At 40.9% G+C, this 24,186-nt stretch overlaps 2 protein-coding genes across 4 annotated transcripts; one reads left to right on the top strand and one right to left on the bottom strand.

Annotated features, from left to right (window-relative positions):
• The first annotated feature begins 1,778 nt into the window (after nt 1-1,778).
• Nucleotides 1,779-13,320, top strand: LOC139148077 (uncharacterized). 2 transcript variants are annotated; one of them, XM_070719368.1, is made up of 2 exons: nt 1,779-2,674; nt 11,814-13,320. In XM_070719368.1, exons 1-2 carry the CDS (start codon nt 2,499-2,501, stop codon nt 13,258-13,260), a joined length of 1,623 nt encoding a protein of 540 aa, XP_070575469.1. In that variant the 5' UTR covers nt 1,779-2,498; the 3' UTR covers nt 13,261-13,320. The 2 variants fall into 2 exon arrangements, with proteins under 2 accessions (XP_070575469.1, XP_070575470.1); XM_070719369.1 differs by lacking the exon at nt 1,779-2,674 and adding an exon at nt 10,869-11,474 and having other exon boundaries at nt 11,518-13,320.
• Nucleotides 13,321-15,141: 1,821 nt separating this feature from the next.
• LOC139148076 (uncharacterized) lies at nt 15,142-24,186 on the bottom strand. Of its 2 annotated transcripts, XM_070719367.1 has the most exons (5): nt 23,882-24,156; nt 23,226-23,349; nt 19,622-20,885; nt 18,942-19,087; nt 15,142-16,424 (listed from the first exon to the last, which is right to left on the bottom strand). In XM_070719367.1, the coding sequence occupies exons 3-5, from the start codon at nt 20,750-20,752 to the stop codon at nt 16,274-16,276; spliced, it is 1,428 nt and encodes a 475-aa protein (XP_070575468.1). In that variant the 5' UTR covers nt 20,753-20,885; nt 23,226-23,349; nt 23,882-24,156; the 3' UTR covers nt 15,142-16,273. The 2 variants fall into 2 exon arrangements, with proteins under 2 accessions (XP_070575468.1, XP_070575467.1); XM_070719366.1 differs by lacking the exon at nt 23,226-23,349 and having other exon boundaries at nt 23,882-24,186.

The following is a 24,186-nucleotide window of genomic DNA, read 5'->3' as shown; positions in this document are numbered from 1 at the left end:
ATGGGGAGACGGAAATGGGAAAAAGTACACACCAGCATCCATGCACCACAAACTGTATAGTCTCTGCGACGGGAAAGAAAGACCCTCACTCCCTTCCTGTGATTAGGAAATCTACTGCAATTTGACAGTTTAAAAAGTGATAACATTACGTACTTTCAAGAAATCAGTGACCGTTAATATTTTTCTTTACATTTTTCTTTACTGTCATTAAGAATGCGCCTCTTGGGGCAGTTTTTCGGGCACTCATATTTTCACAATGTTTTTTTTCCGTCTGCAGCGGCTTCGATGGTTTTGAATCTAGTATATTTAATGTACTATTTGTGGCCTTATTTTCGTGGAAATCGATGAATTCCCCCCAGTTAATACTAGGAATAAGTTACATATTGGGCATGTGTCAATGTGACCATACAATACTATTGGGATGGCAGTCATGTTGCTTTTCAAGTGTAAATAAAATTTGGTTTATTCACGCTGGTTGATAATAAATTGAAAATTAAAATGCAAACGGAGTGCGATTCAAGTGCAATGTAATGACTATGCAGCACGAACACACTCGGGAATGAACAACACCTTCCTGCTTAAATTCAATGGCAACGCATGTCAATGGACAGAAATATGAAGAAAGCTAACAATATGATATGCAAAAAAACTGTTCGCTGGAGGTAGTATGCGCCTCAAAAGTGAAAGACTTAAACTTTTGCTCAACTTTCCTCAGGGACTCACCGTTCTCTTTCAAAATCAAGAATAAAAAATTGTGGGTCACAGTGCAGATTTTGATACTATAGAGAAACAAATAATCCTAGATTTACCGATATTTGAAATTCAAAATGACCGCCATCCCATGATCCCTGCGTTAACTCTAAGGAGAAAAATAAAACTCTCGATTTTCGAAAAACTAAGACGGTGAAAATATTTCTTACACCAATAGCTTTAAAATGAACCCCCACAAGTGGTAGATCAGAAACGAATTGTAAAAGTTTGAGAGTCCCAATATCTGTCTCCGAGGCGCGTACTATTGACATTATTACACTCTCGGATTGTCAAAAATTCTGAGTTTATAGAAAAGATCTGCAAAACACTCCACAATTCACATTTATTGTTAAAGTCACACATGAGCTCTTCATGCCGAAACAACCGCTGAAAGTCCCGCTGTGAAATGAATGCGCCGAGTTATTACCAAACCTGGTTGCAAAGCGGCCAACTCAGATCGCTTTTTGGAAACAGAATCGAGGCAAACAATGGGAGACCCATCTCAGTTGCTGGCATGCATACTCTTTATGATCATATTCTAAGCCTACGCTAACCTTTTCTTGCAAAGTTATAAAACACATTAAAAAGAATATTTATGATCAAATTATAAGCATCATTTATTTTAATCGGTTATATTTTAATCGGTTATTGATAGCCCGCCAGAGTCGTTGCGGTTTACATATTTCTATTGGCTTCACAGTGTCGGCACAAACGTTACAAAAATTATCCGAAGATTATTTAGTTTATGAGTCCTACCCAATATTCGCTTAACTTTTTACATAAAAAAACTCATGCAAACGCTGCTTTAATTCATACACTTGGGATCATACAGTATCGATTTTGGCACTACTCTGAAATTCAATCGTATGTATACATGCATGTCCCCGGCATAGAATAAGCTTGGGCTGTCAATACGAAGCACATTGTCGTCTGGATTGAAGTCCGATAGCAATCATAATAACCTCTGTGATGTCACGTGACCTCTATATCCCCGGAATACATGTATGCACGCAACCTCGTCAGCCGATAAGGGGGAGGGGCGTATCGCCTGTATGTCGGTAGCAAGGTCGAGCTGACGGTTCAGTGCTTCAATACGTATGTGCCGCAACAGAGTGACTGTACTGTCGTCTGTGAATTTCAACCTTCAAATGCAAGTTCAAGTTTTGATCATTGCCCTAAAACTCAAAACTATTACCATAAAGCGCCAAGCAGTCTCTTTGTGTATCTGATAGACATCCGTGGTACGCGGTAGGTCTCGGATATAGAATGCCAGCGGTTTGTAAGACACCCGTACCCGGAAGGATTTTCAATACCCGTTCTACATACTTCCAGTTCGTCCAAAACTATAAGTAAAGGTCCAAAAGTGCTCGGTATAAGTGAAAGACATATCTCCGATGTACGATTTTGTGCCTTAAAGTAAAATTTAGACACTGTGCTGTGTATAGTCGTTCAAATATTGCGCCAATGCCACCAATATCGAGAGAGAGAGAGGGACCGTGTAGGGGAATTCCCCTTGACAGTACCTAAGTGACGTGCACAACTTTGTAAAAACACAGAGGAAATACCATTAATACATCTGTAGTTATCAATAGCAATTTGTCGTTTGATAGGCAACAAGGGGAGATCCCGCGATCCCGATCTCAGTCAAATATGAAGATCTAGCCTTCCCAGCCGAACACCATTACTAGTCCGCCGGTCTACAGAACAGTGGTTGACATGGGCCGTCGCGGTGCGCAGCCTGTAATAAGATGTCTACAGCGGAAAAGCTGCTCACCGTCTCATTCGTTATTAACCTGTCCGTCGGCCTGTACCACTTCTCGCCTAGGTTGCTTGTCGCTTTTCTACGGAGACTCAAGGAGCGAGTTGGATGCGCTGAGCAGCTTCTGAACTTGAACGAGGAGAGACCTTGGATACTCGGCAAACTGTAAGTACATCGGGCCGGTTTATCAAGTTGCTGAGGGATTATTACATCGCTTTTGCAGCTTTGGGCTCCGTCATCAATAAGTACAGAACGAGACAAGTCCTCTCTTCAATACTTTTTTTACTTGAAGACAACCCCTCACGTCATTTTTTTTAAATTTGAAGTCTTACTGGAGAGTTTTAGATTTTTTGCAATCTCTATTTTTAAGGTAAATATGTTTTCAAATCAAGACAAATAACAAAATTTGAATCGGTGCATCGACTGCTGCGATGCATACACACATTGGATTCAACTTTCCGTGTCGATGATCCGCAATGTCACATCACCCTTCGTGCACCTATAGCTACGTCATGCAACAACGTTTCCCGGAATTCTCGTCAGTTTCACCGAACGAAATTAACATTGCTCGATCGCCTACACTCAATCCGTACACAAAGACATAAGACACCGAATTGTATATATTTTCCAACGGATTTTAATTACTTTTTGCCAATGTGTCGCCCGATATAAAATATTTTAACAACGTTTCCTGGTTCTTAAAATTACAATTCGGTTACGAATTACTTCATCAAGGGTATTATTTTATGTATGTTCGGCTCTACCATTTCGGGGGGGGGGGAGGTGCGCGCAAACCATTATATTAGGCGATATTTGCGAAGGTATACAGTATTTATTATGACTACTCATTTGCATCGCCTTAACCTCCGTATTATGGGCTGCATCAGACACAAACGGCAAGGCGTCGCGTAATTCTCAACCTACGCGGTGTATTTCCTAGTTTTGAATTCAAGGCCTGCTTTCCGCCAACAGACATATCGCGCTTACTCATCGGGAAATTCAGAAGCGGGAACTGGGTCTAATCTGCCAACACGATTACGCTAACACTGCAGTCACGCGAGGGTTTCCCCGTCTTTCAGTCGAATCATCGATTTGCTAACAGGATCTTCTTTCAAAGACAGGATGCCACGATAGCTCGTCGTCGAGTAACTTAACACTTTGTTTTGCCATAGTAACGGTCAAGTTCACAGCCGCAGCTCATTCCCGTTACTATTTGGGCAAATACGATAGAGCTTGCTGCACCATTTCGCACACCCGATGACACCGCAGCTACGTACTCCGGTATCTATGCTTTCGTAAACCCAAACGCAAATCAGAAGAAAGGGGAACATTCAAAGCAAATACTCGAGAAAGTTTATTAGCCGATGTCTGAACGTGCGCGGTAGAAATATATTTTCTTCCATTTGACGCGCAAAAGGGCATACTTTGAACTGTATGTTGGGTGACAGTACACACAAACCACAAGTCGGACAGAATACATTCTTCCGAAATGTGGGTGTTTTTGTACTTAGTCAATCTATACTCTGGAAACAGTTTTTAAATAGAAGACGGTGTGGTTCAAGTACCGAGTATTGAAGGAAGATATTGTATGTAATCGCGCAGTGGAAAGTTGGACGACTGCCAGCGTGCGGCGGTCTGCTTGGAGTTATGCGTCACGCATTTATCTCGGATGATAAACTTAGACTGTATACCATTAAAACTAGAACAAATAGTCTGCAGGAGGAAATTCCCTATGCAAAATTAACGACTGAAAGAGTTATTATCCGGTTTGATAATGAAGGCTTCAGCAAGGTAGAACAGTTTGAAAGCATATATAGATTTCGTGAGTCCGTTAAATACGAATGATTCGAAATGACACGAATAGTGACCGCCTTCTTCGGGGGAGGCCTGTCAGTTAACACAGGGCGTTAAGTTTTAGGAGATCGGCAAGATCCGCCGTACCTGCTCCATTAATTGAAAACGGCGTCATGCAAAATCCAACTGTATTTTGACGAAGGTCCCGGCGTTGGTGCGTACGCACGCTCGGGCAAAGTTCGCAAAGTCGTCGTATTTTTGGACGATGAGTTTTTTTTCCGGGTTCAGTATATTGACATACATGCTTTCAGTAAAGTTCACAGTGTTTGTTGTCGTGAAACCGAAAATGTGGTTGACTGGTCACAGATCACGTTGTGTATTGGTGTGTCTTGTAAGACACAGTTTTTGTAGCTGTATAGGACCATATAATAAGCAGGTTTTTCTGTCTGAAAGTTTTCAGATTTTCCTCTTGCGATAGAAAAACCACAACGTTTATCTGACCCTACTTTTTCCTCACCTCGTCGGTTTGTTTGATTACTTTGTCCCTGGTCTGTTTTTTATTTTACATAAATCGTTCCGCCTTGCCACAAACATCGGCGCAGTAAAAGTCTTAAGGGACAGACCATAATATCTTCGACAGGGGTGGTCATCCCTCCTACAAATGCGGTGTGAAAATATGGCAACATACCGACAAAATAGACAGTGTGGTATATACCAGAAAGATTATTCTTTGAATAATTTAGCATCGGTTGCATCCACTTTCGACTAGTCTTAGTGGTGGAAACTTTCATGACGTCATATAATTCTGATTACCACAATGATAGACTCGTTTTGGATCGGAAGGGTGGGTTTCTATGACTTTGTTTGTCTACACCCAACAATATAACCGGGTGCGTCTTTTCACCGACGGAGCTAGCCATTGACCCATGTATTAGCTCCACATTTTGATAAGGAGAACCTGCAAGAAAAAAAAAACTTAGTAAAAAGAGAAAAGAAATTGAGGTCTTCATATGATTGGTCAAAATAAGGGATATTGATAAAAGCGGAGTTTAATACCTGAAGTGGACTGTCTGATGAATTCAACTATATCTCTTACATCGCAGAATTCTAACAAGGAAATACTAAATGATGCCTTTGAAGGTAGAATGCGCCTCGGGGACAGATATTTGGACACTCAAACTTTTTACAATATATTTTGGTCTACCACTTGTGAGGGGCAGAGTCATTTCGAAATTCAATCTCATTGAGTAACTAAAGTTTTCACTGATTTGTATCTGTGAAAATCGAAAATTTCATTTTATTCATTAACGCAGCAATAGCGGCCATATTTAGAATTTCAAGTGCCGGTAAATATCGAGAAATTTGCTTGTTTAAAAACCAACTTTTGCACCAGAGATCCCTTATTTTTATTCTTGATTCCGAAAGGGAATAATTTACGGTTTCCCTGACGCAAATTTGAGCAAAAAGCATAAAGTTGTTTAGTGTCGAGGCGCGAAAAACTTAATATGAGAGAAAGTTACACCTGGAGTTCTCCGTTTTACCCTGCACATTGAGAAGTGACGTGCCATGAATAAATGCCGAGATATCTTCCGAATCAGATCCATTCATGCAGCCCAAATGTTACAGATGATAAACATCGTTTCATTTTTTTTCCCGTCGGTATCCTGGTTCTCACGCAGGAAATACTTTCTTTTAAATCTGTAATCAGCTGAGGTGAACGACGAGGGGACAGGCCCGCTGTTTCGCAGGACCGCTGCACCCGGTGACGTCAGCGAAATCCATCATTTATTTGCTTTTCCCCGTTGGCACAGTGTCAAATGCAATCCCGTTAGATCCATGAAGAGTTTTAAAAATGGAAGAATTTACAATACCCGAGTAGTACACGTATGCGGAAAGCGATCTCGCCTATCATGCCATCGAAAAGGTGTCAATTTGAATATCTATAATTACGTTTCCGTATTTCGTCATCTATCCCCATATGTATGTATTATTTCTTGTAATGACGTCAGTAAACGAGCATAAAACAACCCCGGTTATATATTTCGAAATACATTTCCTGGAGACACAAAGCCACGGCGTAATTTCTATACTTCATATCAGCGGCACATTATTTTATACGGAGACAACTGGTTTCGCGGATTCTGCAAAAAAAACCCGACGAAATATGAGAATAAACTCTCATAAACTCACCAATACCACTCTCACTAAAGTGAGATCGATTGATTTACGTAAGCAGTCAAACTAGCGACGCAAATATCGCTGTCCTAGGCAGCCAACAATAAGAAATCGTGTCTGACGGAAAGAGACTCGATATTAGGTACATAAATTTCAGTGCGTCAAGCTTTGATATGCGACAAAATGTTGAATTTGAACATGTTGACGTTTTAGCCAGAGCACAGTGATGTACAATCATCACGTACGTAAACTTTGGCTCTTCTGTATTCGTCTCATGGATAGTTGAGTTCAAGTTGCGACTGATCAAACTTAAAGCTATGTCACCGAATCGTTTAATACTGTAGCAACCGTAAATTGAACGGTCAAGTTTTACTACGCCTTGCCCTGGTACACATGTTGGACATCTGGTCATTCATCTCGCCCCTCCCCCCACCAACCAACACCCCCTCTCCTACCGAGAAAAAAGAAAAACATATATGAAAGGGGTCGTGGATGATCGTTCGTGGTTCTCGTATCATATTCCCCGAACCTGACAAGACATTTCCTAGTCTTAAGGTGTCTTTCCTTGCCTTAGAATGTAATAAGTAGTTTTAAGAGTCTGAAATGTTGGGTATGGTTTGATGCCAGACGACACCTTTATTGAGCAAACGATGAAGAATGTATTAATGACATTAAAAATCCGAGCTATACTTTATTTCGGATTATTTTGCTTCTTTTTAATTTTTTATAAAAAAGCTTGTTGACCTTACACTTTCATCCGCAGGGTCTTGTCGTGATGCTCATTTGGACAGTTCGTTTTACAGATAAATAGATCGCATAATTTTTATCAGACGATTTCAAAGGTTCTTCAAATCCCCCGGAATTAGCGATTGAATCCTTCGTGAAGATAGCAGGTTCGTCATGCACGGCGGCAAAGCGCAGAAAACGAGTCTAGTCATACACAAACCAAAAGCTAGCACATTGAGTGCAGTGATCACTGTCGTATATGAAGTGAAAATTTGTACTCCCAGCGGCATTCAAAAGTGACATCACGCTTTTCAGCTCAACTGTTCAGGGAAACTAGATACGCCATGTTATATACACAGGCAATGAATCACCGATGTCAATTTTCATATTCCCGTTCGAGTGAGTTCCTGTAACACCTAGGATATATTCCGGTTAAGTATTACTCATCCACAAGCGACGCGGGTCAACTTACAACGCACATGTCATGAAAGGGGGTTTATCCAGGGATTTATTTTTGAGACATGCTTGTCCTGGTGATCTCATGACATCGACCATGTGCCTCTACTTAATTGGCAGACGACCATTTCTTGAAGCACGCCTTCGCACTATAAATATCATAGCTTTTACATATTGTATTTTTTCTCGGTAGTTCCCCCAGAATGAACTGCCATTTCTCTTTCATTCTTTTTGTAGTCTTTCGAGGCGACGGTCGATTGTTTGAAAGGAGGAACGAAGCGCCATGTTTATCGATTATTCGATTTTCCCCCCGACCCTCAACGGAGAGGGGAAAATTTCTGTTTTCCCCCATCTGCTATTGTACATTCGTGACGACGCTTGGTCACGTCATGTCATGCCCTGCGGTGTAAAACGGAACCGGTTAAAGGCGTTGTCACACAACAGGGGTCGAAATCTGTCCGAAGGCGTGAGTGTTGAATGAATGCTACATCCGTGAGCACAAGCACAGCGGTCGCTCAAGTAGGAAAAGCAAAGCTTCATCTCAGAAAAAAAACCCTTTAGATACTTCCTAGTGTCGTGCAGTACGCAAAACTTCACTAACAATGCTAACATTTTGACTCGAACTCATAGGTCTCCCGATAAAAGGCGGTAAACGTCGTTGCTAACTAACTGCCCACGCTCAACAAATTTGCGTACAGAAACCACAAATAAACACTTATAGACCGCAAAAATTGTAAACTGTTTTGATTACTCAGTGAAAAGATAACAAGTTTTTAATAAATCAGCTCAGCTGCCGACCCAACTATCAATACATTTTGCAGCCAAACCAACCAACGATATACTTTATCGTCGTTCACATTCTTGTTCGCTGTGGCCGTATCTCAGTGAATGGCCGCCTTGTCCGGTTCAATAGCACGATCTTTAAATTCTCTTTTAACAATTCATCGCGAACCTGGTAGATTAACCTTTGCGAAGAGTGACCGCCATTGCTAGACATATTATCCTACATTGTTCAGGTAAAATAAATGAGATACTTTACCAAATGGATCATAAACAGTAGAGGAATTCTACTGGCGATATATGCGGTTATACGCAGGAATCTGCGACAGTAGTAAACAGCGACAGTAATAAATAATTGCAAAGACAATAGCGCATGCGAGAGTTTGTTCTGCACCACTATGTCACGGAACAAGTCACTTGAATCTAATCGCTGAATAACCACTTGTCCGGTTTGGAACCCGGAAGCTTTCGTGACCCAAATGCCTTGTTCAAACACGTCAACGGTCTACCGCAGTGACACGACTACGTGCAAACCTGGGTTGTCTATATGCGTGCCTCCCTGTTATGCGGAGTAACCCCTGCAAAGCAAAGCAAAAACAAAACAAAACAAGAATACACCATGCCAAAAAACTGTAGACGCTGCATATGCTTTGACTAGGACCCAATACATATTAACTGGTTACTTCACTTTCGTCTGCGGCCCGCCGGGTGCTTGCATGCAGATTGGAGCGTGACCTCCAAAATGCGTGCCAGTCAAAATTGTAAACAATTCTCCACACACCCCTTCACTTTAATAGAAATGGACACCGACGGGTTACGTGAACAACGCCCTGTACGTGCCAACAGTCATGCTCGCCCGAAGAGTCGTGTTTGTATCAAACTGGCAGGTAGCCATTCATACTAACAAAATAAAAGAAATTATATATTATTCACAGTTCATTGCTTTGAACAAACAATCCCCCAGCAATATCAGTGACAAGCCCTGCTCAACCTTACCCTACCCTAAATTTTGAATTCAACGAGATTTCTTCCCGTCACTGTTCAATTTCCTGAAGTGACTAATCATTTATTTCTCTCTCGCTCAGTTTTTATTTAGCCAGGTTCGTTTTTTTTATTCATACAAATTCTTCAAGTTCAAAAGACAAAAGAGACCTCAGACAGCGCCGGTATATCGTGGTCAAGATAATCGTTACAAAAGTTCAAATCCCGTATAATTAATACCTTGAGCAGGAAACAGGAAACAAAAATACATGCGATCTACTGTACGTACGCGTACCTTGGTTACAGACACGCAGATTTACTATAACACAGTATGGTAACAAATCAGTCGACTTGCCGGATACCATTATTATGTCTCATATTAGAGACCATACGCATATCGACACCAGCGGGCTGTTGTTGGGAGATTTTTTACTTTAGGATTTCCGGGTTAGTTGGCGGATACATCGCACGCTTTGGTACTCTGAACGTAGTCCGGCGGCCGTTGGGTTCGGCAATTGTGGTCACCGTTGATTTCGTGGAAATACTTTATCTTATATACAACGCGTCGCTGTGGGGAAAAACCGCGCTGTGCGAAACTGTGGCATTCTTGGCTTAATTTCAAATACCTCTGCCAGAGTTTTGCTGCAACCAGAAGTAGCATCCTAAACTCTTTGAGAGGTGGAATCAAAATGGCAGCGCATGGATGTACAAAAATTGTACATCCCCGGTAAGCGTGATGCCCGTGTCAGTTCAGTACGTGTACATTCCCCTAGACCTAAATGTAACTTTCTTTCCGCCAGTGTTTCTTGTCACGGTAGAGCGATAGATATATGGGTGGCATTTCGCCGACATACCTAAACTTAACCTACTACAACAGGCGACCCAATAAGTTCTGAGTTTTTCACACTGTTTTCTCTATCATTTTCTCTTCTTTCTTCATGTCTGAATGATCGGAATAAATAAAATAAATGGTTTATATAACCTAACCTAGCCTCTGTGACTCTTTATTTATTTTACACTCCATTACAAGGACGTATATCTCTCATACACACATGCTGTAATTAATTAGTCAACACAACTAATTATGCTAATCCGTGGACTTATCAGAGGTTGGTCAACATCAGAAAGATATTGATGTTAATGAAAAAGGAGTTTTAGTAACCATTCCTATCTTTCGCGATGTTGACCAACCCGTAAAATCCCTGATAAGTCCACGGATTAGCATAATTAGTTGTGTTGACTAATTAATTACAGCTTGTATGTATGAGAGATATATGTCCTTGTAATGGAGTGTAAAATAAATAAAGAGTCACAGAGGCTAGGTTAGGTTATATAAACCATTTATTTTATTTATTCCGATCATTCAGAGCATGAAGAAAGAAGAGAAAATGATAGAGAAAACAGTGTGAAAAACTCAGAACTTATTGGGTCGCCTGTGCTACTACAGGTACAGATCACCCCTACCATGTCATATTCTACCCAGCTCCAATCTGATTAACAGCGCAACTGAGTTCGCACTCGTCCAAAGTATGGGTTCGAGATAGTCATAGTTGAATGGATGATATATTGTCAACCCAGGAACACCACAAGGCTAGTTAAAAAGTTTTGAGGTGTGCAATAGCTCACCTGTGACAGTAACATTACATAAGCTCCCACTTTTGATGTATTTTCCGTAATATTTGCTTTGTCCGTAAAGCCATAGACAGTAGAACTTGGTAAACAGGTTCTACGCCTCAAAACATGTCGGATCGGAATGCCCTGTATTAAACTTTAATATCAACACGGTGCGTGTATGTGCAAAGTGCTACTGAATGTAGGTGTTGACTAGAGTTCATCAGTCAACAATAGGATTACCTTTTGTCCTAATATGCTTAAAATGTTTTGTTGATGTTATGTTTGTGAGATCATCGCATACTCCGAAAATAAAAAAATGCCGGCACACGCACTGCCGACAACACAGAGCGGTTTTACACAGGACTTGAAAACGAAGGTGGAGTGTTACTTGTATTTTTAAACGATGATGATGATGATGGTGGTGGTGGTGGTGGTGGTGGTGATGGTGATGATGATGATGGTGGTGGTGGTGGTGGTGGTAGCGCTGGAGATGGTCGCAGTGTTGAGTAGTTGTGATGACGATGATGATGACAACGAAATTTTCATTCTAGTCAGAACCATATTGGCCGACTCCTTAATGACAAAGAATTCCGAGCGTCATCTGCCTATTGTAATGCTATCAGCTCTAGTCATTATTCTATTTCAATCACCCGATTCAATTGCAACAATCGACAATTTACTCTTGCTTCAATCCCGAGCCAAAACGCCACTCCAGATATTTGTAAAGAACGAACTGATGTAAGCTTCTGATTTCATCACTTTTTTTCATATATTGCAGATTGGTTGATCAGCTGTCAAGTGTAGTGCTAACAATTACAGCGATCGTTGTCATCGCCGTCTCTGGAATCATTTATGAACCTTTTGTAGGAATGCCACTATCTGTGCAACTCGCCGTCGCAGCCGATATAGGACACTACACCTACAAACTTGCTCAGGACTTCTGCCTGAGGGCGCACTACCCTTCCTTCAGAATCAACGCCTTGCACCACATAGTCAGCATAACCACGCTGTCGGTGTTTCTCGCCTTGGAGCAGAACGGACTGAACTGTCTCGTCGGATTGCTATTTGAGGGAAACCTCGTGTTTTTCGGAGTGTCTGATCTCCTCAAAGCCTTGCGGGTTGAGAGCCATAACCCAGCTTATGGCATGAACAAATATGCCGGTTTCGCAAGCACAGTACTCTTCCGAGGACTTCTACCGGTGGCCTTTCTTGCAGTGTCGCTGGTTTTCGGAAACCCATTTACCATGGACTACATATCCATCGCATTTTATTTCCTGAGCGACATTTTCTTTTTGATTCTTAATTTATGGCTGATAAAGATATCCTTCGACTCAGTTCGGAAGTTCCGGAAGGAGAGGAAAAAGCGAGCGTTCATATCGGATCTAAGAGACAATGAATCACAAGCAGAGAGTGTAGATGGCGCTGCAGCGGCCGACAAATCCCGAATGTTCTCGCCTGGAAATATGAAATACCTCACTCCTGTTGCAAATGCCAATTTGAACACAGATATTGCAGAAACTAGAGTGTCAAATATTCACAGAAGTAGCAAAGCTGTGACTAACATTAGAGAAGTTCTTTTCCCAGTACTGCCAAACAACGAACGGCGTGCTGCGGCGCAAAATCCCAGCATTTGTAGTTCGCACAGTTCAGACAGCAAATGCTCGTCCACTGCCAATGGGACTAATCTAACCACACAGATTCCCCGCCAATTTTATTTAAGTCGCTGCGGTTCTTCCTACCCGGACAGTATAAGCCTGGATTCGGTAAGGGCGCCCCCGGACGGTGAAGATTCCTCGGTGGAAAAAATGCCAGCACCTCCCCTGACATCTATTAAAAGAGCACCAAGAACGTTTGCGCCTCCGTCAAATCTCTGCCCGCCAAACGGACTCCCAACGGATAGCACAAGGCTTGTCCGGCACAATAAATCGGACGATTCACTGTTCGACAAGGCTAGCCAACAAAGTGTTGCAAGTAGTAGCAAGTCATCGGGCGGAAAATTTCCCATTGGGCTCTTTCCAACACGGCATCACTCGCCCTCACCGCCGCCATACGTAGCACAGTGGAACAACATCAGTCATTCAAACAGCGGCGACAGCCGATCGAGAACAGATTCTAGGACGAGCTCTGCTTCGGCGCCATCCTTGGCCCCCTCGAGGACGAGTGACAAATCAGGGGATACCTCAAAAAGCACCACGTCTCATAAAGATACAAACTCCAGTTCATAAAAATACCTATTTATCGGAATTTATACTATGCTTATGACAATAAAAGAAGTAAATAACAAATGTGTTGTACGCTGTATCTTTGCGATCTACACACAAGTAAAGACACTCAAAGTTAAGTGTCTGAAACTATGATACCTGCAGACTCCACGTCTTGGCCAGGACCAATCCATCTCATAGCGTCTTGCGTATTTTAAGCAAGGTCCTGTAGACCGGGGACGGTCAGCAGATTTGGGTTTGAGACCCTAATATTTCATAAAAATGGTCCCGACAATCATATCCTTAGCCATATTATACTTAGAATCATTCATACATTTATTCGATCCACTCAACGGTGTAGGCTTGTTAAAGTTTGGGTTACCCGCCTATGGTCCAATGAATTAAGGGAAATTACGGACATAATAAAATTTCGCCATATATGCAAATAAGATGGAGAGAGAGAGAGAGAGAGAGAGAGAGAGAGAGAGGGAGAGAGAGAGAGAGAGAGAAGAGAGAGAGAGAGAGAGAGAGAGAGAGAGAGAGAGAGAGAGAGAGAGAGAGAGAAATTTGCCAGAAAATGATGTCAAGTGATTCTAAGGTCTAGGATATACCGGTAAGGCATGGTATGATATGAAACGATGAAGAGGAGAAGTGGCAAATAATTTTTTATTAATGTGAACTCGCAAGGTAAGTATGTGCAAAGCAAAAACGGACCATAAAGAACCTGTTATAATGCGCTTCTCGTTTGAAATGCGTGGTATTTTGATGCTAACTTCCTCAGCCGGGTTTTAATAAAAGTACCATCAGTGAATATAAATTATTGAAACCACCAAATTGTCTGCAACTCTTTATACAGCGTGGTGATGTGTCGTTAGAATACAATGTGTACTACATTTGGGCATACGTAAGAAAGTAAATCAAAGGTGTCGTAAATGAGGGAAGAAATTCTTCTTGAAAACGAGTAATATCAGAGCTGAATTTATAGCTTGGGCAGAGTTCCCGTATGTTACTAAAAACCACACCATAAATTCTATCCAGTCGGCGTGTTCGTCTTCATATTACAGAAGTATTGCTGCCAGTAAAGTTTCCATGAAATCTAAAACACAAATTTTGGGATCATATATCTAGTGGCCCCTAGATATGTTTATATATGCGATATGTTCATTTCCCAGTCGGTGAAGACAAACTCCCGACAAACTATACACAAGAGTACCCGTCACAGCAAAATATTACTACGGAGCATAGTCTCTCTAAACACGGGGGCGTTGGCTGGAGTGATTTCCCGCAGAATCAACTGAGGGAATGGAAAGAAATAGAAAGGAAAAAGTTGCAACGGTATGACCTAAATAGCCATGTTTCTTGTATTTTATTCGCTCAACCTTGAGGCTAGCTTGGTATGGATTTTAATGAGCACTATACGCAAGACGGTTTAGGTGTTGAATAGACTTCAGGCTTGGGGACAGATATTCACACTCTCAAATTGTTACTATTCTTTTCAAGTCTAGCTACTAGCTGCTAGATAAATTAAACTTTTATGGTCTTATTCTTGTAAAAATCAAGAATTTAAATATTTCCCCGTGAAGGGGATGGCGGCCATTTTGAATTTACATCGTATACCAAAACTTGCACTATGACCTAATTTTCATGCTCGACTTCGAAAGGGAATGGTTTAGGATTTTCCTCTCGAGCAAAAGTTTGTCCTTTTGTTTCGATGCGCTTACTACCTCACAAGGCGACGGGAGTGGGTCAGAGGTCTACGCATGAGCAGATGTGACAGCAGATAGTTCACTTTCGTAAATTTATATAACACACAAGTGCGCCTGTTGAACCAGGACGGCATTTGTCCGATGTTATAGGCAAAATCTCTTTTGAACCACAGCTAAGAAGGTGCAGTATAGTACAATGTATATTCACGAGGTTTTATTAAAATGTGATCGTTTAACAATCAAGACAAATTATTTCGTGCAATATTTTCCCGAATAACAGAAGTACATCTCTCCTTGAAAAAAACAAAACTACAAAACTTTTACTTTGAAGTTGTTATAAATAGTATAAAAATATAATTTCCTTATTAGCACTTTCGTTAATTACAAGTATATTTCAAATCTAAAGCATACTTTAGCATCTATAGCATTCATCAAAATATTTTCATTGCGTTCTATGAAAGTACTGAGTTTAAGAAATGAAAATGTGTCTCCCGGTAAAAGTCCAGGTTTTAAGATACTTAAAGACCCATTAATTGTGTCTTTTTAATTCACTTATCGCAAAAAACAAACAAAAACAAAAACAAAACAAAAAACAAAACAAAAAACGTTTAATTTTGTTAGAGATGTATTTAGATTTTCGTTATTAAACCATTATTGTATTTGGAAAAGTCCATATTCCAATCCTTGGTGCTGGATTAGGTCGATTACTATACGGCGACTATATTTGAGTTGAAACTCGAAAATTTTTCAATCATTAAAACTCTGAGTTGTGCGTTCGTCGCCGATGTTTGAACAACGTTCCGTGGTCACACTTCCGTAAGCATTATTACAAAAGTTGCATTGGATTTCAAACCGTCGGGAAAATGAATAAAGATACAGCTAATTGGTCTTTAAAATGTACAGAAATCATTAAAACGGAAATTAAAATAATCTCTCATACTATTAAGGCACGTTCTATATGCATTCTGAGTTCATGAGTATTTAGGAATGAGAGTTAAGGGAATGCAAAGATAGCATTCACTGGGTATAATCTTATGTTGTAACTGTCTTTCTTTAGCAGCGAAAAAGAACCCGCTTTTAAGGGTTATATACGTGAAGATCACCAATGAAAAATCACAGTCAATCAGGTCAACTACCAAAATTATGCAAAAAAATCTTCTTGAGTTGAAAAGACACGAGACGTAAGAATCTGAAATTTCATATTATACAACGAATGTTCATATGACAGAAACTTTTTATACAAAATTTCGTGTTGATGTTTACGACTTTCGATCAAAATGGATTGATGGTTCCATCTGTAAGCCAAACGCGTGGTTTAGTCAAAGTGCCGCTTAGTCGCTGGTCACAGACGAGTTCCAAACTTTGCTTCCTCTGCCGCTGTCATCGGCGCTGTCGTGCGAGTTCTCCACTGCACGGTGCCCACTCGGTCCGCTCCCTCCAGAAGGCGAGGCTGATGATGCCATCTCTGGAAGGAGCTGCTTCCTTTGGTTGAGAGAAGAACGAGGAGGGAGAAGAATAATGTTAGTTTGGAGTTAACTAAACAGGCGAAAAATAAATATTATTTCGCCAACACTGATCATTGTGATAAACACTTTCAAAAGGGAACAGAGGACTAACATCTCTCTCTCTCTCTCTCTCTCTCTCTCTCTCTCTCTCTCTCTCTCTCTCTCTCTCTCTCTCTCTCTCACGCGTTCGAAAACTATGATTGAAGAGAAATGTTTATCATTCACATCCCGAACGAAGTCGCTAATGATCCATTCCATAGCTAGAACTCAGATGCTCGTGTATTGATTTAATAATTATCTTAAATAAATATTATATACTTAGCATTTTTATGAAACAAGCCTGAGCTGTCGGTGTATATAGTATGCATTTTGCAAACGACTATCTCCGTAAAGTATTGCGAAGAAAACTGTACATGATTGTTGAAGTGGTGTTGCACTTAATCAACGCTGTTTCAAAGCAATATTTCTCATCAAAGATGACAGTCATGCAAACCCCCTCATACTATATATTTTCAGAAAGCAGAGAATCTTAAGTTTAGTATGGTTATAACGCATCGCTGATACTTTTTTTGGCGAAGAGCTTTGAGTGAGATGATCGCAGCACGATCAGAACTACGCTGCCTCGCATCTGATCTTTCGGCGCATTTGCGCATGCCTGGAGTTAACGCCACAGAAACGTGCAATAACTCCACTGTGTTGCAGTCAGAAAAATTGGTCGCTATTTCTCTACTACATCGTATTCACCAAATTATATTTTATTCACAGACTTGCACCAAGTCTAGTATTAATGATGAAACTTCATTTTATTGCCAAACAAACTTGTAGTTTTGTTGTATAATGTTTAAGGTAGTATGTGCCTCGAAAGTGAAAGACTTAAACTTTTGCTCAAACTTTCCTAAATGGTACTTTCAACCATTCTCTTACAAAATCAACAATAAAAATCGGGGGTCACCGTGCAGAATTTGGAATTAGCCAAACAAATTACCCAAATTATTTTGGGATATTTGCCAAATTATTTTGCGATATTTGAAATTCAAAATGGCGGCCATCACTGTGTTAACTCTAGGGGGGGGGGGAATTAAATCTCGGATTTTCGGAAAACTAAGACGGTGAAAGTTTTTCTTTCGCCAAGAGCTTTAAAATGAGCCCCCACAAGTGGTAGATCAGAAACGAATTGTATAAATTTGAGAATTCAAATATCTGTTCTACCTTGAAGAACATAATGTGAAATTTCACAAAATTTGACCCAGCCAGAGTGGACTTAATTTTTTGTGAAATGTTAAAAACGGAAGAAATAGGTGATTTGCATAAATTTGCATAAATTTACACTTCTTTCTCACCCGACTTAGTACTGCTTGTCATGCTATTCAGAGGTGAACGTTATAATCTGTATTCTGAACCAGTTAGGCAGTTTGCAAATGTTATTGAAAACCATTTCATAAACGAAAGGAAGTTTTATTCATGTAATGCCCTTACTTTCATCTTGTGCTAACCCACTCTTTTCGATATTTTTATGATTCTTCGACACCTTCAACTATTTGTACTGTATAAAAGTTAATTGAATGGTGCCCACTGGGCTAGGAAACTCATGGAGTTGCAAGTCAAAATAACAAACAAGTACTTTAATCTTGGGTTTGCAAATCAATGAAAATTGAACGAATCATCGCAAAAAAGTGATTTTGAACAAAATACGCTGTTATGTGCAACATCACCTTACTTGTCTGGCTAATCTCTTTCATCGTAGTACTGTCCATGGTCATTGCTAGCTATCACCAATGCGCCGGACTGGCACTCTGCCTAACTAAATAAACTCGCTGAAGAGTTTTTCCGTCTACGTTCATGATTGTTGGCAGTAACTAATGGAGGACTTCAGTGTTTGTATTTAAAAGATGTGGACTGTTTCCTTTAAATTACTCCACGTAGAGAGTACAGCTAGGGACTCTAGTCTACTAGGACTCTAGTCTAGTAGGGACTCTAGCTAAGTAAAGGGTTGCGTTTGTCACAATATCGCGTGGTGTGTGAGAAGTTGAAGGTAGGTGGCCCAGGGGGAATTCACAAAAATTGATGCAATGACAGTGTCGTGTGTTAAACTTAAATCATTGGTGTCGATTACGTAGACTTGGTTAATTTATGCATACAGATTTGATTTCCTCAGAAATAGTCAATAAGATCAAGTCAAAGTTCTTTGGCAATCACTTCGTTCACCTATACTGATACTGAACGACAGGAGCAAGTCGTGCAAGCCTGAGAATAGAGGGCGCTATAACATATAGCACCGACAAAGAAATCAACTGCACTATTGTCACTTTTTTCCAAAATATTCTTGTGCATTTTTCGTTAGCTATTTAGAGTTAAGTAGAAGTGACGCTTCATGTTGATGGTAGACATACTAACTCCTTTCAAAAAAAAAGGAAATCAACTGGTCATGTACTTGAAATAATAAAAAAAGAGTGATTTAAACCAACAGAAGAAAAGATAGAGAAATGGCACTCACTTCAGTTGGTATATCTGTCGTCTGCTTACGTCATCTTGTTTGTCATAGTTTGCCTTATAAAGCAGGTGTGAGATCAGGAACTCCACGTGTACCGTCAACCGTAGAGGGCCTCCTTCCGAGAAGTACCTCTTGTCAGGGTCTGCCAGCTGCGAATATTCAGAGAACCAGTTGGTAAGTTGTGAACGTAAGTCCTCCTTCTCTCCGCAAACTCGACACAATTTTTTAAATGATTTTCAAAAAAAAGTTAACCTGCTTTGGAAATTGGGATTTTAGGCAAGTATAAATACAAAATATTCGTATCCATCGAAGGTTTTATGTTGTGAAAATGAGATGAGCTGTATTGAGCACCGAGATTGAGTTGGCTCGGCTTGAAAATAGCATAAGGCCATCAAAAAAAGTGCCTTGTAACCCGACCTATGTAAGATCCCCCGACCCTATACTGTTTCTTCGCATTTATAAAAATCTGGCACGATTTTGCCAAACTTTTGTATTTTTTTATTGGTTGTACCACGTTGAAAATAATTCCTGGCCGAAATACTCTACTTCCTGACGGCATGTTCACGGATTCAAACAAATATATGTTTTCGCGTTACTTTTGACCGCACATTTAAAAGTTTACTAAATTACAGACAGCAAGGTATTTCAATAACCTATACAAATTGGTAGTTGTATGTTCATACCTCCTTGACTGGCAGCTCTGTAACCATCTCACAAGCAGTTTCATCACTCCGACGGGCGAAGTACTCCGAAAACGGACCCTCAAGCGCCCTCTTGCGCTGACCGGCTTCGCCGACGACGACGACATCCCATCGCAAGTATCTGGCATAATTATTTGGCAAGCGGTACTGATCTATATAATGGAGTCGGAAGCGGAGATTTTTCTTCGTTACGTCAGACTCTATGCACCACGTCTGCTTCTCCAGATCGACAAAGTAAACCTGGTTCTTCTCGGCTTCGTCCTCGAAGACGTAGATCTTCGTCTCGCGAATGACACTAAGTTGCAAGAATTCGACAACGATCTTTAACCGGTCGTCTTGCATGTATCGCTCCAGATCGTCGTAAAGCTGGAAGCCGTGTCCGTCGCCGCCGAAGTCGAAAGTGTCGTCGAGAGTGTCAGTGGTGTAGCACTTGGTGTCGCTGTCGTCGCCGATGGTTATTCGATACCTGACTCTGCAGAAGTGGTTGAATTGTGTCAGGCGGTTGAGATTCACCATGACCCGCCCTTCGTGATCCGCCCAGTCGCCGTTCGGGTACACCGAAACATTCCAGTCGAACCCGGCTAGCGAAAGATAGGAGCTTTGATGGCGAGGAAACCTGACATCCGAGCTTTGCCGCATGTCTATCTCGCATTCGAAAGTCGTGGTGGCGTCCTTCACCGTCAGCTCGACGAGGAGCTGATGGTTTTCATCCAGGTATCCGTCATGCAAAATCTCGTCCCTGGATATCATGGACCGGCGCCCGTGAGAGCTCGCTCTCTTCGTGAACTGGCAGCCCGACTCCGAGAACGTCTCATTCCTGGCGTAATCGCCCCTGTTCAGAACGCTGAAGGCGTAGTCGAGGGAACAAACCAACCCATCCGTTGCTTCGAGCAATTGCAGGTAGAAGTGCAAGTTGTGCTCGGCTTTCACAATCGACAAGCGCCATCTATTGTTGGCGTATGCGAATTCTCTTGACTGAACCTTCTCAAAGTTGTGATCGAACGGATTGGCAAGGAGAAATGTGAAAATTTGTGTGTCGAGTTTGTCATCCAAGGAAAGAAAGCGATGGAGCTCGGCGACTTCTTCTTCGGGTCCATTCTTATTGCAACCCATGCTAAAATTCCCGTGCTATCCAAAATTATTCCAGCAAAGATCTTGTAATGTCAACAGATTTGTCGAGAAATCATGGGGAACACAATAATTGTCGTTTCAATGAGCATCAGTGGAAATGGCTTGTAAAGTGTATCTGAAATTTAAACGCATATAAAATAGTCAAGTTCAATTGATGTACTCAAACTAGTTGAAATGATTTACATGTAGACGCAGGATTGAATAATGAGAATAAATGAAAGACTTGACACAGAGACGTAGACAAATCGAGATATTTAAAAGTGGACGATGGGTTGATGAGATTGCCATAGCCTGAAACCCGATCTTAATTGTTACATCATTATCAATGTGTCCGAGACGACCACGGTACATGAACCTATTAAAACCACCATCGACGCTAATTGCCACAACAGCGCGCACGTCGACCAAAAAACGCGACACGCAGTCCATTGCCAGTACAGCTAAAATCACCGAGTGTGCTCACATGGAAACAAACTTGACGCAGACTTTAAAGATCAATAAAGCTTCACTCCAGAATGGACTCAACTGTCAAGTTATCGATCGTTTTCTATTGGCCATATGAATAGAATATCGATCACTTGAATCACATTTCAGAGTTCATGATACTTCTATCTTTCAGACACACTTTTTGTCTTTCCCGGCCATGATTGTCTGCATGGAATACATCTTTTCACATTTCCTCAGTGTACACATAAAGAAGATGCAGAATTAATGGGTCACTGTGATGCTCAAAACCTTAGGTAATCAGTCGAGATTTCTCGTCTTTGTACATCTCAAACACGGGGGGAGGGGTAGTCGGACTTCCTCAAAAGTTACACAATAAAAACTGAAGCCATACTGTGTTTTAACAACCTTAAAATTTGACCCTGTGATGAGACATTCACTACAGGTATAGCGTTTGTCATAAATATAATTATTTATAATTTCGTAATCGCACAATGCACAGATTCTCACAAACGTACATGCAGTGAATCAACAGGTGGTTGCCGTTTCATATAACACGGTTTGAATCGTTTTTGCTATGCAGTGTTAATATGTATGTATGTATGTATGTATGTATGTATGTATGTATGTATGTATGTATCTATGTATGTATCTATGTATGTATGTATGTATGTATGTACATTTACACATACAATGTGTGCACTCATATTATTTTGCACTTCGACTAAATCCGGTATTTTGCGCCATGCTTGGAAATGATTGATTACATAGCCTGTCAGTAAAGCAATTGATCATATGCTGATTGGTCCTCATAATCAAAGTAATGACCTTATGGACGAATAACGCAGCTTCATAATTATCATATTCAGGCCGAGTCGGAATAGGCGAAGCAATGCATAGTTGTTGACGAAATTCTAAAGGTTAACAAATAATGTGCAACTGTGTTCGATTTCACAGTTGGGCCTGTTTTTCAACGATATTGAAAAGAGTTCAGAAATCAAAATAGGTTATATTTTAAACGGATTCACCCGCATAAATACCATCAGCTCGTACTGACCACGCGACTGGAGCATTTCAAAAATGATGTTGTATAAAAAGGAAACATGCTAAACGATCGGTGACCAGTTGTGGCTCGAAGATGGGATCGAAACTCGAAAGAAAGGCGACGAAAACACTCTAAAATTACATCGTAGGCATCAAATAGAGATAAAAACCCGGGAATGAGCCTACGAAACCGAGTAAACAGTCCGTCAAATTGGATACTTAGGAACGTGTATCCTCGTCTAGCAACAACGCTGCTCAATACAACTCGTATAAAAATTTAATACTATATATGTGCATACAGTGTCATGATATAGGGTTTCTTCGTGATATATTTTTACTGTGTTGGCTTGTCCAGCGTCAACGTGTCACCAAGACACTCGGGGATTCATGTGTTACTGTTTTTTAAACAAGTTTTTATTGAGGCCATCAAAATTGTTTTCATGTATTACTATTAATAATTAATGTCATTTGATCGGATCACTGAATACCCAAACACTGTGCACTGGCTCATATGGTTCCGATGAAACAGACGACGTAGACAAACTGTAGCCTAAAACTCATACAGTGTTTACATACAGAGAAGTTTGTGTATATGATTTAAAATGCACACGTGTTTGTTTGCCTCGGGTTATCAGTGAAACGAAGTGGTTGCCGTGTACAGAAAATATCAGAAAAAAAATCATATTTATCACTTTCCCTTCGTTGAATACTTGTGAAATGAAATGTAGACACAATTTTTCCTCTACATTCATGATCAGGTTTTGCAAACTAATACAAAATCTATTCTGCGAATTTTCCCAAAAGCCCGATGTATGCTCAGCTGTCAACCATACAGTCACCCGGTCCTGTGCCCGGGCCTAGGCTCATTGTTCGACGAGCGATTTCAGACACGTTGCCCGCCCGGGTGCGTTGCTGGGCACACGCTGTACAGTTAAACGTAATTATGCAATGTTTCGCTGTAAATTACCTGTTGAAGTCTGAGTATGGCAATGCCGGGCTGTATTCCAGATCTTAAGGTATGTTCCAAACAGGATAGCATTAGATCGTTCTCAGCTGCCCGAATCTCGTAAACAAAATACGGTACAAAATACCTGACGGCAAAACATACCGTATGAACCCAGATGGCTATACTTGCAAATCACAATTGTACAAACGCAACGCAATGAAATTACCTTCATCAAGAATAATTGGGCCACTTTCCGTCCAGTCGATTAACAACTCTGCGACTGTGAAGTCCCTAATCAATTCTTGGATATAGACGTACAGGAATGTTGCCTGTGAGCACGTAAATTCTCCGACGTTGGGGTCATGTCACTTTTAAACGTGAATGTCGTAAAAAATTACAGTTGCTCTTGAACTGCGCGTAAACGCCAACATATATACCATGCGACAGGCTACCCGGAATGGAGCCACGTTTACGTCAGTCGTATCGCCAATTAGTTGAACCACTGGTTAATTAATTGGCAAACGCTACAAGGTTCTTTTGCGGTTGTGTATTTGAAAATAATGATTCCTGGCAAAAGAATATAGCCTCACGTAGTCAGCCCTGATTTCAAAAAAAAAGACATGGAGCTTCGGATTAAATGACAGTTCCATCAGTGCTTGTCCTGACATGCAGCTTACCTGCTTAAGCAATGCTTGAAAGCACCCTAAAATTCTTACAGTTGTAGCTTCTTCTCCTGTTCGGCGATTACTTTCACCTCAAATTTCTTTCTAGGGTCATTCTTGGCAAAACCACATCACATAACCTTTTCACGCTGTAGCCTCGAATATTTTAAACCCTCTGCTCGTACTCTCACCACAACAACAGCGCAGCCATTGCACTCAGCGTGACGAAACGCGACTATATTTGCAACACAATAACATGGGATTTGTGACAGAACAAACGATGAGTGGTGCCATGCATGCCGTTGCGATCAGCGATCGAC

The sequence above is a fragment of the Ptychodera flava genome, chromosome 13, assembly GCF_041260155.1.
Source record: "Ptychodera flava strain L36383 chromosome 13, AS_Pfla_20210202, whole genome shotgun sequence".
NCBI lineage: Eukaryota > Metazoa > Hemichordata > Enteropneusta > Ptychoderidae > Ptychodera > Ptychodera flava.
The sequence above is the reverse complement of the archived record's forward strand: the minus strand, read 5'-3'. Positions and strand labels throughout refer to the sequence as shown.